The sequence below is a fragment of the Nycticebus coucang genome, chromosome 10 (genome assembly GCF_027406575.1).
Source record: "Nycticebus coucang isolate mNycCou1 chromosome 10, mNycCou1.pri, whole genome shotgun sequence".
Taxonomy (NCBI): Eukaryota; Metazoa; Chordata; class Mammalia; order Primates; family Lorisidae; genus Nycticebus; species Nycticebus coucang.
The window spans coordinates 80,308,041-80,320,951 of record NC_069789.1 but is presented as its reverse complement, the minus strand read 5'-3'; the positions used below and the strand labels follow the sequence as shown (position 1 = coordinate 80,320,951).

General features: G+C 44.1%; 1 protein-coding gene across 1 annotated transcript in view; it reads left to right on the top strand.

Annotated features, from left to right (window-relative positions):
* CACNA1E (calcium voltage-gated channel subunit alpha1 E) overlaps nt 1-12,911 on the top strand; it is a 514,949-nt gene that overhangs the window by 466,582 nt on the left and 35,456 nt on the right. The window contains exons 35-39 of the mRNA XM_053606843.1: nt 776-859; nt 1,555-1,680; nt 5,209-5,274; nt 10,389-10,480; nt 11,124-11,289. Of these exons, the coding sequence (XP_053462818.1) occupies nt 776-859; nt 1,555-1,680; nt 5,209-5,274; nt 10,389-10,480; nt 11,124-11,289 (534 nt within the window). The remainder of the gene's footprint in view (nt 1-775; nt 860-1,554; nt 1,681-5,208; nt 5,275-10,388; nt 10,481-11,123; nt 11,290-12,911) is intronic.

The window sequence follows — 12,911 nt, the reverse complement described above, 5'->3', positions numbered from 1 at the left end:
TACTATCTGGTTGGAAGATTTTCCAGGTTCCTCATGTCTCCTCCGTGACCTTTAGCCCGCTCATTTTATTATTGCTTGCTTGTATTTTACTTAGTTACCTCTTCTTAGAAGGTATAACAGAGCAGAGAAAGAGAAGGAGGATGAAGTCTGTTCATTTTACTGCCAATCAGCAAGTGGTTTGAAAAGGCTCAGTGGAGCTAGAGGGAAGATTTTTTGGCAAATCTGTAACCTTTAGTCACTTAAGATTTGTGTGACTTCGATAGTTGAAAGTCAGCTTGTGTTTTTATAAGATCCCTTCATGTAATATCAATAATTTAAAAATTACAGTTGTATGATGGTGGTGATGTTTTCACAAGTATGTACATATCCTTAAGTGCCTTAAGATGTATACATTAAATATGGACCACTTTTTATTTGTTAATCATACCTCAATAAACTGGTTTGAAAATGAAGACGTAAGTATTCTGTAGACATTAAAAAAAAAACCCTCTTCATTCCACATAAGCTTTTTAATGACAAAAAATAAGGTCTTCAAATAGTGTTGGAGCTGCCTATTCAAATGAGAAATTCTTAAACTAGTAAAGGGAGAAATAGCATTTCTGGTTAGAAATAGGAAACTGAAGCTAAAGTTAGAGTGAACTTATGCATGAATTGACAAGATTTAATTCCAAGTGACAAAATTATGCAATAAAAGATGTCTTTTCTCCTTTTTATCCTGTCTTTTTTTTTCTTTTGTCCTTTTTCTTACGTTTCTATGACTGAATTCATTTGGCAGAACTATTTCCGAGACACCTGGAACATCTTTGACTTCATCACTGTGATTGGCAGTATCACAGAAATTATCCTGACAGACAGCAAGGTGAGTGGCTTATTGTTCTTTAAGCATTAAAAAAAAAAAGCACCTCCGTACATTCCAGCCACTTTTAACCTACAGGGCAAATGTGTACCCATCTAGGTGTAGTAGTTCACTTCCTCCCTGTTGGACATTAGCCAAGGAATGCAGATGTGGGAATAGTGCTAGATCTCATGAAAGCTTTGTTTATTTGCATGACTCCTGTACAGGTAGCTTACCGGGTAAGAGGGTGTCAGAAGAGCGCTAGTGTATACAGCGCTCTGCTTCCAAAAGAGGTACATTATCTTTCCTCTCAAAGGTCTTAGACCTGAATTGTTTCTCTAAATTTATTCATCCTAAAGAAGACTTGTAGAGCTCATTGTAATTCCATTTGGATATCAGAAGAGGGATTACTAGATTAGCTCTTTTTGCAGACTTCAGACCAGTTGGTAGAAGACTAGGGAGGCCAGTTGTTATCCAGTGCACGCAGGGTACATGCTGGAGTACATCCCTTACTCTTGTACCATAGCATAGGGACAGGCCAGGGAAGGCTTAGGAAGATGGGCTTCACTGGCTGGCCCATAGATGGAGTTGGGGTTAACAAAGAGACTGTATCCAATTTTATTATGTGAATGAGGGACAAATATGCAAATTCTAGTAGTACTTAGATCTTTCTAAATGAAGATAATGTCACTAATTATATGTTTCCTTTTGCCCACCAGCTGGTGAACACCAGCGGCTTCAATATGAGCTTCCTGAAGCTCTTCCGAGCTGCCCGCCTCATAAAGCTTCTGCGTCAGGGCTACACTATCCGTATTTTACTTTGGACCTTCGTGCAGTCCTTTAAGGTAAGCGGCCCCAGCACGTCCTCTGTGAGGGTCATCACGTTAGACGGCACAGCCAGGCCACACTAGCATCATTACCTGAGTCCCTTCACCTCCAGGAAATGGAAGCTAGAAGGATGGGTGTTTGCTAAAGCATTCAATAAATACAGCAGTTTTTAGTTCCAGCACAGCTTGGCTTGACAGAAATCACCTTATGTCTACTAGAAAGGATCATGTTCTAGAAAAACACCTTGACTTTGTATCTCAGGCACCCTCTCTGCTGAGACCGGGGACAAGTTAAATAAGGTGTGCTGCCTCCTTAGAGATTCCAAGTTGTCCTGAGCAATCCTGTTTATGTAAAAAACCAATCTCCTGCAGTCAGATGTCCTGTGCATTTTCAGGGACTGTCAGTGACTTTATTTCACGTGACAGTTTTTCAAAGGACTCCTTGAGTCGTGTATCATAGTAAGGTGATTCATACTTGACCCCACCCATGTCTTCACCACTGTTTCCTGAGCCATTTGAATGTGTGGTATGCTAATGGTCACCTCTGTGTCCTACACACAAATAGGAGCATCTGGGCAAGTTAATATGGTGAGTTTCTGTTGGACAGTCTCACAGGGCAGTGCAGAGACGAGTGTATGTATAATGAATACAAGTTAAAAATCAATGCCTGAGATGCCACTTTAGTGGCAGATTTCCAGTAAGTTTTCTGAACATATTTAAATATCTTTAAACTCTAGAAAATATCATAAATTAGTTACTTTTAAGCTTTAGGGGCCCTGAGTGTTGTTTAAATGCCTTTCTCCTAAAAGAATTTTTTTCAATGAATGTGATTAACAATACATTTGATGAAATTAAAGTGATTTGAAGATGAAAAATCATAAATTCACCAAATTTCCTTTCTTATTTTAACTATGTATGCATTTTAATTAGAAATTAAACTAAAGAAGGCGAGCCATTGAGTTCACGTTTACTCATCATTTGGGATGGGGAGTTCTGTCCACATCATCATCATTCATTTACTTCTTCATTAAGGGCCTTGGAGTTTGGAATGTGAGATCAACTGTGAGGCTATTCTACCTTCTTAGAACACCCTTGACATTTTTATTACATCCACAGTAATTGTTTGCCATGATAACTCCCACAGAGGACTTACTTCAATGAAAACTGTTTTTCCAAAGTTAGATGACAGAGGAAAAAACTAAAACCTTCACAGGAAGTTTCTCTCCCAGTCTCAGACACATTTGGATTTAGAATCAGAAAAACAAGATGCTTTTAAGTCTTTTTTTTTTAGAGGACTACCCAACAAACTCTACTTGTTAGTAAGCCTCTTAAGAAATATGTCATCCTGTCATATTACCACAATCACCAAGTCTCTGTGAAACTCTATACTATTGAGAGTGAAGAAAGGGATGTCAAAAATTGATGGCCAAATTGTTGGCTTACTCCAGCGAGTACTATAGATAACACAGAAGACAGGTGAATCTGCCTCCAGGTGACACTGTGTCATAGATCAATGTTTCCTTTTCAGAACAGTTCTGGGCTGCAGTGTAGAAGCTGATTTCTTACATTCAGATCAGCAGAGGCTGCCACTGCTGATACAAAGCCACTTGATGGAATGGCAGCCCCATGCCCTGTACCTGCCCCACCCCGCACTGAGCAGCATCCAGTTCTCTCCTTCTGACCCTTACTCAGTTCTTACCTTTTTTCCCTTATTTTGTGTTAAGAGTCATAATGTGACAAGAAAGGAAAACAGTGAATCTTTAGTATTTTCCCTAAAGTTGGAAGTAGGGAGAGATAACTAAGGGCTGGAGACTTGGGAGTGGAAAAAGTAAAATAGGGCTGGACACGGTGGCTCACTCCTGTAATCCTAGCACTCTAGGAGGCCAAGGCAGGTGGATTGTCTGAGCTCAGGAGCTCAAGACTAGCTTGAGCAAGACTGAGACTCTGTCTCTGTTAAAAATGAGAAAAATTAGCTGGACATTTAGCAGGCACCTGTAGTCCCAGGTACTTGGGAGATTGAGGCAAGGGGATCGCTTAAGCCCAAGTATTTGAGGTTGCTGTGAACTATGATGCCACAGCACTCTACTCAGGGCAACAGAGTAAGATTCTGTCTCAATAAACAAATAAATACATAAATAAAGGCCGGGCATGGTGTAATCTTAGCACTCTGGGAAGCTGAGGTGGGTGGATTGCTTGAGCTCACAAGTTTGAGACCAGCCTGAGCAAAAAGTGAGAACACGTCTCTACTAAAAATAGAAAAACTGAGGCAAGAGGATCACTTGAGCCCAAGAGTTGGAGTGCTGTGAACTATGATGCCATGGCACTCTACCCAGGGTGACAGCTTGAGACTCTGTCTCAAAATAAATAAATAAATAAATAAATAAATGTTTCTAGAAAGGTAGACTAAGGGCAGGTGGGTGCAGGTGCAAGAAACCCTACCTCCTTCCTCTCACTTTTCCGCAGCACATGCCTTCACATTGCCCCTTGAAATGCAGTTCCTCCCCCCCAGATCCTGGGTATCAGCGCTTCATTGGAAAGGGGATTCTCCCACCAGCTTTCAGCTGCATTTTAATTTTATCCACTATTCAAGTTATAAATGGCCTCACAGGGCTCTTCATTTAGTTAACTGTTGATAAGCCCTGTCCTGCTCATGAGGTCTGAAAGCCTTCAACTGATCTCCTGGGATTCATGATGTGCAGACTCAAGACAGGATGGAGACTTCTAGTAACCCCGACTACCAGGGAGCTTCCTGGATGATAAAGAAGGACTTCCCTGTCAGTAGGGACAGCCAGCCTCCCAGAATTATAGTGGCCCACCCTGGCCTCAAATCCAGATTGCCCTGCTTCTCTATCTTCCCCCAGCCACCAAGGGCAGCTCCCCGCCTCCCATCTTCCTGCCTTGTCCCCCATCCCCACAATTGAAATAGTACCCTCCCCGGGTGGCAGCAGGCATGCACAATACGGAATTCTGTGCACTGCGGCGTGGCAGGGTTTTCTGATGGCTAACACTTACCAGGCTTTTGCACGAAACATAATGAAATGTCAGGAGGCTTAACCTGGAAAATGATGTTTCATTAGAAGAAGAAAGGGCTTTCTAGGGACTGACAAACAGGGGAGACCTCAGTCATTCTAGTTTGCAACCCAATTCTTTGCTATGGGCTCCACATTGAGTGCGAAAGGCTTTGGAAGCCAAACCTAGAAGCCGGCATGCAACTTGCCTCCTAGTTGCCCCGGTTATTGATTGTCTGCATGTCGAGTGGGATGAATTGTAAGCCTGGGAAGTTTTCCCAGTTATCCCTGGAGATTTGGGCTACTCTTTGGGGTGAGACAGAAGGTAAATTACAAGACTCTTTTGGACAACTGTTTATATTATCAGTCAGGATGTAGACATCTGACCCCCAAACAGAACATCCTGGAGAATAGAGTTCCATCCTCTGTCTGCATTAGCCTCAGGGCAAGAGTCCCTGTACTGCCAGTGATAGCAGGTTTGTTGAGCCTGGAAGAGGCCTGCCTTTGATTAATGGTCTTATCTCTGCTTTCCTTCCAGGCTCTCCCCTACGTCTGCCTTTTGATTGCCATGCTTTTCTTCATTTATGCCATCATCGGGATGCAGGTGAGCTGGTGTATCAGGGGCCTGGTGGGTCTCTGACTTAGAACCTGAGCATGTGGGATTTGCAGATACTTTGAACCCTTTCTTGCCTAAGGGGGCTCTCCCAAGGCCTTGCTGTGGTGAGAAGTTGTTATTTCACATGTGTGGTGGATCCCAACTCAGCTTGTCTTGGTATGCAGGGTGGTCTGGTGCTGCAGCTGGGGCTTCCTCTGAGGTTGTCAGCTCATGATGCTGACTTGGAAGTAGCTGGGTCTCTGTGGACACAACAACAAAACACCATCTTTCCTTGCCAGAAGGACCCTCAGGGGACTAGGGAGAAGTGAGCCTCAAGATGACCTGTTTATCAGGATCTCGAGTATTGGGACTTGACCTATAAGAAAGTCAGATTGTTGTTCCTTCTGTATGTGGTGACACTTAGCCAGATACATCTGTACTGGTTAAGATTCATGCCCTAAGGCCCCCCACTGTGAACAACTCAGAGAGTACCTGGCAGCCTGCCCATTCCTAGGGAGACCCCAGGGCCACATTCCAGCTACTTCCTCTCTTAAAGGGTTATGGACATTGCTGGAAAGTTTCCTTTCATACCTCCTTACCAGTTTCAGAACTTGGGAAACAGATCAGGTTCCCAGCCCAGGTATTTAGACAGGTACCCAGAGGCTGCTGCGCAGAGGAGGCCAAAAGACCTTTCAAAGATGACAGGTTTCTGTGGCAGGTAATCTCCTGTCACAAATAACCAGCAGCACGGCCCACATGCAAACCTCTCCCACCACACACACAGGCTTCCTGCCAGGCTGACCTTCTCCCTGGGAGATGCCGTGACTAGACACCAGCAAAAAACTTTAGCACTGTGACAGTCTCCCATCGTCAGGAAGTCTGGCTGCCTTTGGATGACCACTGCCTTCCCCACTGTGTCTGCCACCCAGGGCCTCTACTCCAGTGTCCCAGGCTCACTGTCCTCTGCAGCCCTCTCAAGAGCATCTCTGAAGCATCTTTGATTTTTGCTTTTCTCTCTTGCTTGTACATTTCAGTTTCATTCTTTCTGTGACTCCATCCTTGGAAAGTTTTGTTCTCTAAAAATACAATAGAATGTCAAGTATCAAAATGTGTGAGACCTGGTTGAGAAGCAGCAAGTCTTCTTCATTGAGGATATCTTGGTAGGGACTTTAATGATGATGTTGGCCGCCTTGGACATGGAATTCCTGCCGAAGTTTCAGACTGGCTTGCTGACTCCCCTTAACTCCTGTCTAAATCCCAAATATTTGATTCTAGGATTAAAATATCCTTAGACAATTGAAAGCTTGATTAAATTAAGGTCTTTTTTAAAATGAATGTCTTCATTGTTGATATATAATAGTGGTACATATTGGTGGGGGTACATGGGCTATTTTGATGCCTGTATACAAGGCATAATGATCAAATCAGAGTAATTGGGATACCTACCTGTCATCTCAAGCATTTATCTTTTGCGTTGTAACATTACAGTTTTTCTTTCCTAGTTATATTTAAGTTTTTTTGCCCATGCTTCAAATAGTTCTTACTCCTTTTCATCTTTAAGCAAAATAAATTAGAATAACACCATCTCTGGTAATAAACGGCTATTAAATCTACAGACACTAATAATAACAATAATGCCGTTTATAATTACTTGAATTCCTGGGTGTGATAGACACTATACTAAGTGGGGAGGGAGAGAGAAACAGACTGAGAAAGAGAAAGATATAGATTATTGTCCTCAGGAGTGATATGAACATGTTTACAGAAGAGTTCATCATCTCCTGTGATGTGTATATATATATATATATATATATATATATATATACCATTTTGGAGAAACTTAGTACTCAGTTTTCAGATGGTACGTGGAAGAGCCGAGCTCTATTTGCTCCACTGCCCGTGCGCTTAACTCGATGTTGTTACTCATCCCTCCAGACAAACACAAGTATTTCTGTGACCCTTTAGTGCAGCAGTTCTCAACCTGTGGGTCATGACCCCTTTGGGGGGCAAACGACCCTTTCACAGGGGTCTCCTAAGACCATCCTGCATATCAGATATTTATATTACGATTCATAACAGTAGCAAAATTACAGTTATGAAGTAGCAACGAAAATAATTTAATGGTTGAGGGTCACCACAACATGAGGAACTGTATTAAAGGGTCGCGGCATTAGGAAGGTTGAGAACCACTGCTTTAGTGGGAGACGGGAGCTGTTCAGTGCTGAGATTGTGTTCTTCATGGTAACTATAATGTCTAATACCTTATCCCCCTTAGACTTCTTCCCCAAAAGTGAGAGAGCTATTTCCACTCCATAGAGATGTGAATAGCATCTCCCTTGTGACTTGCCTTGACCTGGCCAACCCCACCCTGGTCCGTGACAGAGACCCGGTACCATGCACAGAGCAGACCCCTGTTTTTGCAGCGTCTAATATAGTCATGACAAAACAGAGGGACCCGTTCACACAGAAAGACAAAAGGGCAGTGGACACACTTTTGGAAAAATATAAATAGCAACAGGATGTATCTATGAGAAGAACAATTATTATTCTGAATTTTCAAAGGCTTCCTGGAAGAGACCTCTGCAGAAGAGGTTAAAGCTGGAAGGAAGGAGTAATTGCTGGGGGTTGCAAAGAGCCCTGTGACTACTGGTCATTAAGAAGTGGAGTTTTCAGTCTCAGCTCTGTTACTGACCAGCTCTGCCAACTTGGTCAAGTCACTGAACTCTCTGGGCCTTAATTCCATCACCAGTACAGTAGAGGTGCTGCCTAGAGACCTTCACGGGTCCCTGCTAGGTCTAGCTCTGAGATTCCAACTGGGAATGGATTCAAGCCTATACTCTTATGAAATGTTCTGATGAATTTTTTTGAGACAGGATTTCCTCTGTTATCCTGGCTAGAGTACAGTGGCGTCATCAGAGCTCACACCTTCAAACTCATAGGTTCAAGCGATACTCCTGCCTCAGCCTCCCAGGTAGCTGGGACTACAGCACATGCCACCATGCCTAGCTAACTTTTCTATTTTTTATAGAGACAGGCTCTTGCTCATGCTCAGGCTGGTCTTGAACTCTTGGCCTCAAGTGATCCTCCTGCCTCAGCTTCCCAGAGTGCTACGATTACAGGTGTGCACCACCACACCTGGTTGTACACTTTTGATATAGATTTGGGTTGGTAACAAGGACTAAGTAAAAAATTGAATAAATTAAAAATTGAAAAAGAATTTTAAAGAGCACTTTCACAATAAATAGACATTTTTGACTTGAAAATTATCTTAGATTCAAAATAGCTTTCATTTCTTTGACTATTACACATATAATTTGTGCCAAATCACAGAGTGTTCTCCATGAGTTCGTGATGGGGTGAGGTGCTTGAGAAAATCACAAGGACACCTAATAATGGTGTCAGGCATGTTAGGAGGAGAGGAGAAACATGGTAAGTTGTATGTAGGTGATGAATCAGGGATAAACCATGGATTCTGAACCAAGCAGCTGAAAAGAAAGGAGAGAAGGGGAAGTGACAGGACAAGCTTACATGACAGTCTCCCCCTGGTGAATCCAGAGCTAATTCGATTTGACTGCTTGGGTGGGATTTTTTTTATTATTATTATTAAATCATAGCTGTGTACTTTTATGCAATCATGGGGCACCAGACACTGGTTTTATAGACCATTTGACACATTTTCATCACACTGGTTAACATAGCCTTCCTGGCATTTTCTTAGTTATTGTGCTAAGACATTTATATTCTACATTTAGTAAGTTTCACACGTCCCCTTGTAAGATGCACCATGGATGGGTGGGATTTTTTTAATGCTACTATTTGTCTTTTGGGAGGCCCTCTACCTTCTTATCCTCCTCTTCCCCTTCTTCCTGGCTGCTGCCTAGCTTGCCACCTCCATTCTCCCTGGGAGACAAGTAGTATTTGGGTTTTGAAAAACAGCATTGAGAACAAATTCTCAAAGCAGGTGTCAGTGGGAGTTACTTGAGCAAAATAGCTGGGGGCAGAGATTGTTCCTCAATTGCACATTATAAAACTGTTAGGGGAAAAATGTGGTCCATTTAGCATACACTGGATAAACTGCAGCATGTTAAATGTAGGCTGAACATTGTCTCCAGTGGCTGGTAAAGTGACCCAGTAAGCCCTCAGTTGTACAAACATTGACTTCAGAGAAAAGATCCTGATGTCTGAAACGTGGCTGGGGAAGGGAGCTGCGTATTTAAGAGTGCTCTTCTCATCTGAAGAGACTTGAGTTGGCCTCGGCTCCAGGCAGCACTGTCTGAGAGTTCATCTGTATTCACTGTCTGTGCATAAAGACCTTCAAGTGTTCCCACTTTTTCACATGAATTTGCAGAGACCACATTCTGAGCCCAGTGGCCAGAAGCAGATGAGTAAACCCACTCTGTTGAAGTGCAAAAGTCATTTTCCCTTTTCAAGTCTACAGGGTTCTGACTCTCTCGTGGACTTAGTTTTAGCCACTGCAAAAATGACCCGTGTCTGTTGGGTGATAGATATGTGCATGTGGGTGCATGTGTGTTCATTTTCATTGACTCTAGACCAGTGACATACAGAGGTGCTGAGATTAGACTCTCTGGATAGAGACATATCTAAGGAAGATAGAGATGCCCTTCTCTGACCTAAACTGCTTGTAAATTCCAGGGCAGCACCTGCCCAAGCCATAAATGATGTCTCCTGCAAATTCAGATGTTGCTGTCACAACTGCCTGAGACAGGAAGAGAGGGGTGACTGCTTCCCTGAACTCCAGCTATGGGATTCTGTCTTTGACAGAGTGCTTGAGTACCATGGTGACAAGTACCATGGAAATAAAGGGACCACACATCAGGAGTGGGAGGATCTGTGTGTAAGCAGAGTACTTCCAAAGATCTTGCATTCTGTGTTGTGCTCAGGCCTTGCAAATGCTGGTCCCCTTGGCTGCACTGCACTGGATGGTGGAGAATAACAACATACAGGCCACAAGCACGGTGTCCACCAGCTCTCGGCGCGAGAGTCGTCTGCTTCAGGGAGAGGCTGTCAGAAAAGCCGGACATGTGACTTTGCTAACCCTCATGTCCTGGACATATCATACAACTCAGTAATGCTCCTTATTTTCTGTTGTTTTTCTCCTCAAGGTATTTGGAAACATAAAATTAGACGAGGAGAGTCACATCAACCGACACAACAACTTCCGGAGTTTCTTTGGGTCCCTGATGCTACTCTTCAGGTACCGGAATGCCCTCCTGCTGCTGCAGCTAGCCCAAGGGGGAGAGAGAGCTGCCCTGCCTCTTCCTCCCGTCTCCCTTTGTCTCTCTATTCTACTGCATCTGCCCCTATCAGGCTATACAGCAGGAGGGGGGAGGTCCAATGCCTTTGCCTAACTGCCCCTGGGACATTAGAAAGTTTCATCTTGTCTGTGGTCAGACCACTCTGAACATGCCCGGTCTGACCTTGGAAGCTAAGCAGGGTTGGGTCTAGTTAACCCTTGGACAAGAGAAAGTTTTATCAATATTTTCAACTTAGTAGTTAATTTGAAAATTTCACCTTCAGCAAGTCCTCCAGCAACAGCAAGGGCTCTTCTTGGAGACCAAATTCCATGTAGGGGCAGAAACCCTGGGTGGCCAGGTTTATGTGGAGTCTTCAAGAATCCCACCACTGCCTCCATTACCAGCAGCAGGGACCCTGAGTGAGACCTCACCACCAGGCACTCTCCATCTCTGGATGGAGCGCACTGCAGGGGCCAGCTGGGTGAGAAGGCAGCATGTTGGGCCCAGGGTGAGAGAAAGGACAGGCACATGGGAAAGAGGACGCAGGATGTGATAGGATGTGTAGACCCTGCTCCTGCTAACCGAGATGACTTTTGGGCTCAGGAGCGCCACAGGTGAGGCCTGGCAGGAGATCATGCTGTCGTGCCTCGGGGAGAAAGGCTGTGAGCCCGACACCACGGCCCCGTCAGGACAGAGCGAGAATGAGCGCTGCGGCACCGACCTGGCCTACGTTTACTTTGTGTCCTTCATCTTCTTCTGCTCCTTCTTGGTGAGCAACGATGTGCTCCTGCCCTGAGGTGTGGCCCGTCCCATCTTACCACCCAGCCCCTCTGATACACAGACCAGAGATGTTGGCTTCAGTGCGTGCTCACGTTTCCCTCCCCCATGCCCTGTCTTCCCTCTCTCTCTTTTTCTTTTCTCTCTCCCTCTCTCACACACACTCTTTAGCCCAAGTTAAGAACTAGATCCTCCTCTAGAGAACTCTTGGATGCTTGTCAGCCTCCTGGGTGGGTGACTTTCAAGGGTTGAAAAGGTCTCTGCTGCTTCTAGGGAAAGGTGGTTGTGAGAAGGTGAGGGGAGGCTAGCTCAGTGACTCTGTGGAAACCCAGAGTGAATCCTTTCTTTTTCATACCTCAGGTATTTTACCCAAGTAGGGCTAAGAGTATCTTGCCTCTCTTTGGGAGATTTTTGAACTGCTTGAGGAAAGGAACTTTGGAAATGTAAGGTGAGAGCATTATTAAGAGTAGAATGGTGATAATATAACAGATGTGGTTCTCTCTTGACTTGAGATATCATTACATTGGATGACAAGGGACTAGCTTGATGGACATGAGAAGATGCGATTGTGGTGAGTGCTAGTACATAAGGAATAACGTTTGCGGAGCATGTGTAGTTACATGGTACGAAGCCCCAGGTGCCTTCTTAAGTCTGTCTTTTGGAGAAAGCATGAATCAGCACACCCACCTCCAGACATTTCTACCCTGCACATCAGAAAGCAGTGCTAACCATAAATGTATGAGGTGCTACCACGTTGATAAAAGGGTGGGTCTGGTGTCAGTCTCTGACATTCCTTAGCCCGTTCCTAACACCACTGGCTACACACAAACCTGAAAGTAGAACAGCGATGCTGCTGAAAAGTGGTCAGTTCCATGCCCATGCTTCAAAACGTGAATTAATTATCTCATGCCCAGGCAATTCTGCTTCTGTAAAGGGATCCCAAGGGGACCGCAACTTGCTGCCCGCCCAGCTCTCCAGGGTGGGAGGAGGGATGCTGAGAGGCTAAGTGTGGCCTGCAGGTCAGTGTTGTAGGAGGGAGCGAACCAGAGGCTTGGGCAGCCCACTCTGTGATCTGGGCTTTGTTCCTGTGCTGGCCTTCACCAAATTGCTTTTCCTCTTAATAGCTTTTATAAAATGGAAGGGAGAAAAATGACTTAATAATATCATGATATGCATGGCAAGGTGATACGTGTGTTTTAACACACTTCCTTCTCATTTGAAAGGTGTTTTCAGTGAAAACAGAACACACCTCAGTACCCTACCTATAAATATGGAAGTCGAATGAAAGTAACTCAATGGAAATTTAGAATGATATTGACTAGAGCTTTGGGTTCATTGATTTATATCTTCAGCCCCTTTTTATTGAATAGTAATTAAAAGGCTGACTGTCCACAAGCCCCAGTCCCACAGTCACCCACAGACGAAGGGTGAGACCAGCTTTCAGGGGCCCAGAGCTTCCTGAGAGGGTTAAAAGGAGCAGCTAGAAGGGCATATGGACAGCTCTGTTCTTTCTTAGATGGCTTAAGTGTTTAATAATAAATATTTAAAAGAAACCAAAGATATAACTGGAAAATTAATTAGAGACTATGAAAGTACTTTTAGAAGTTTGAGATG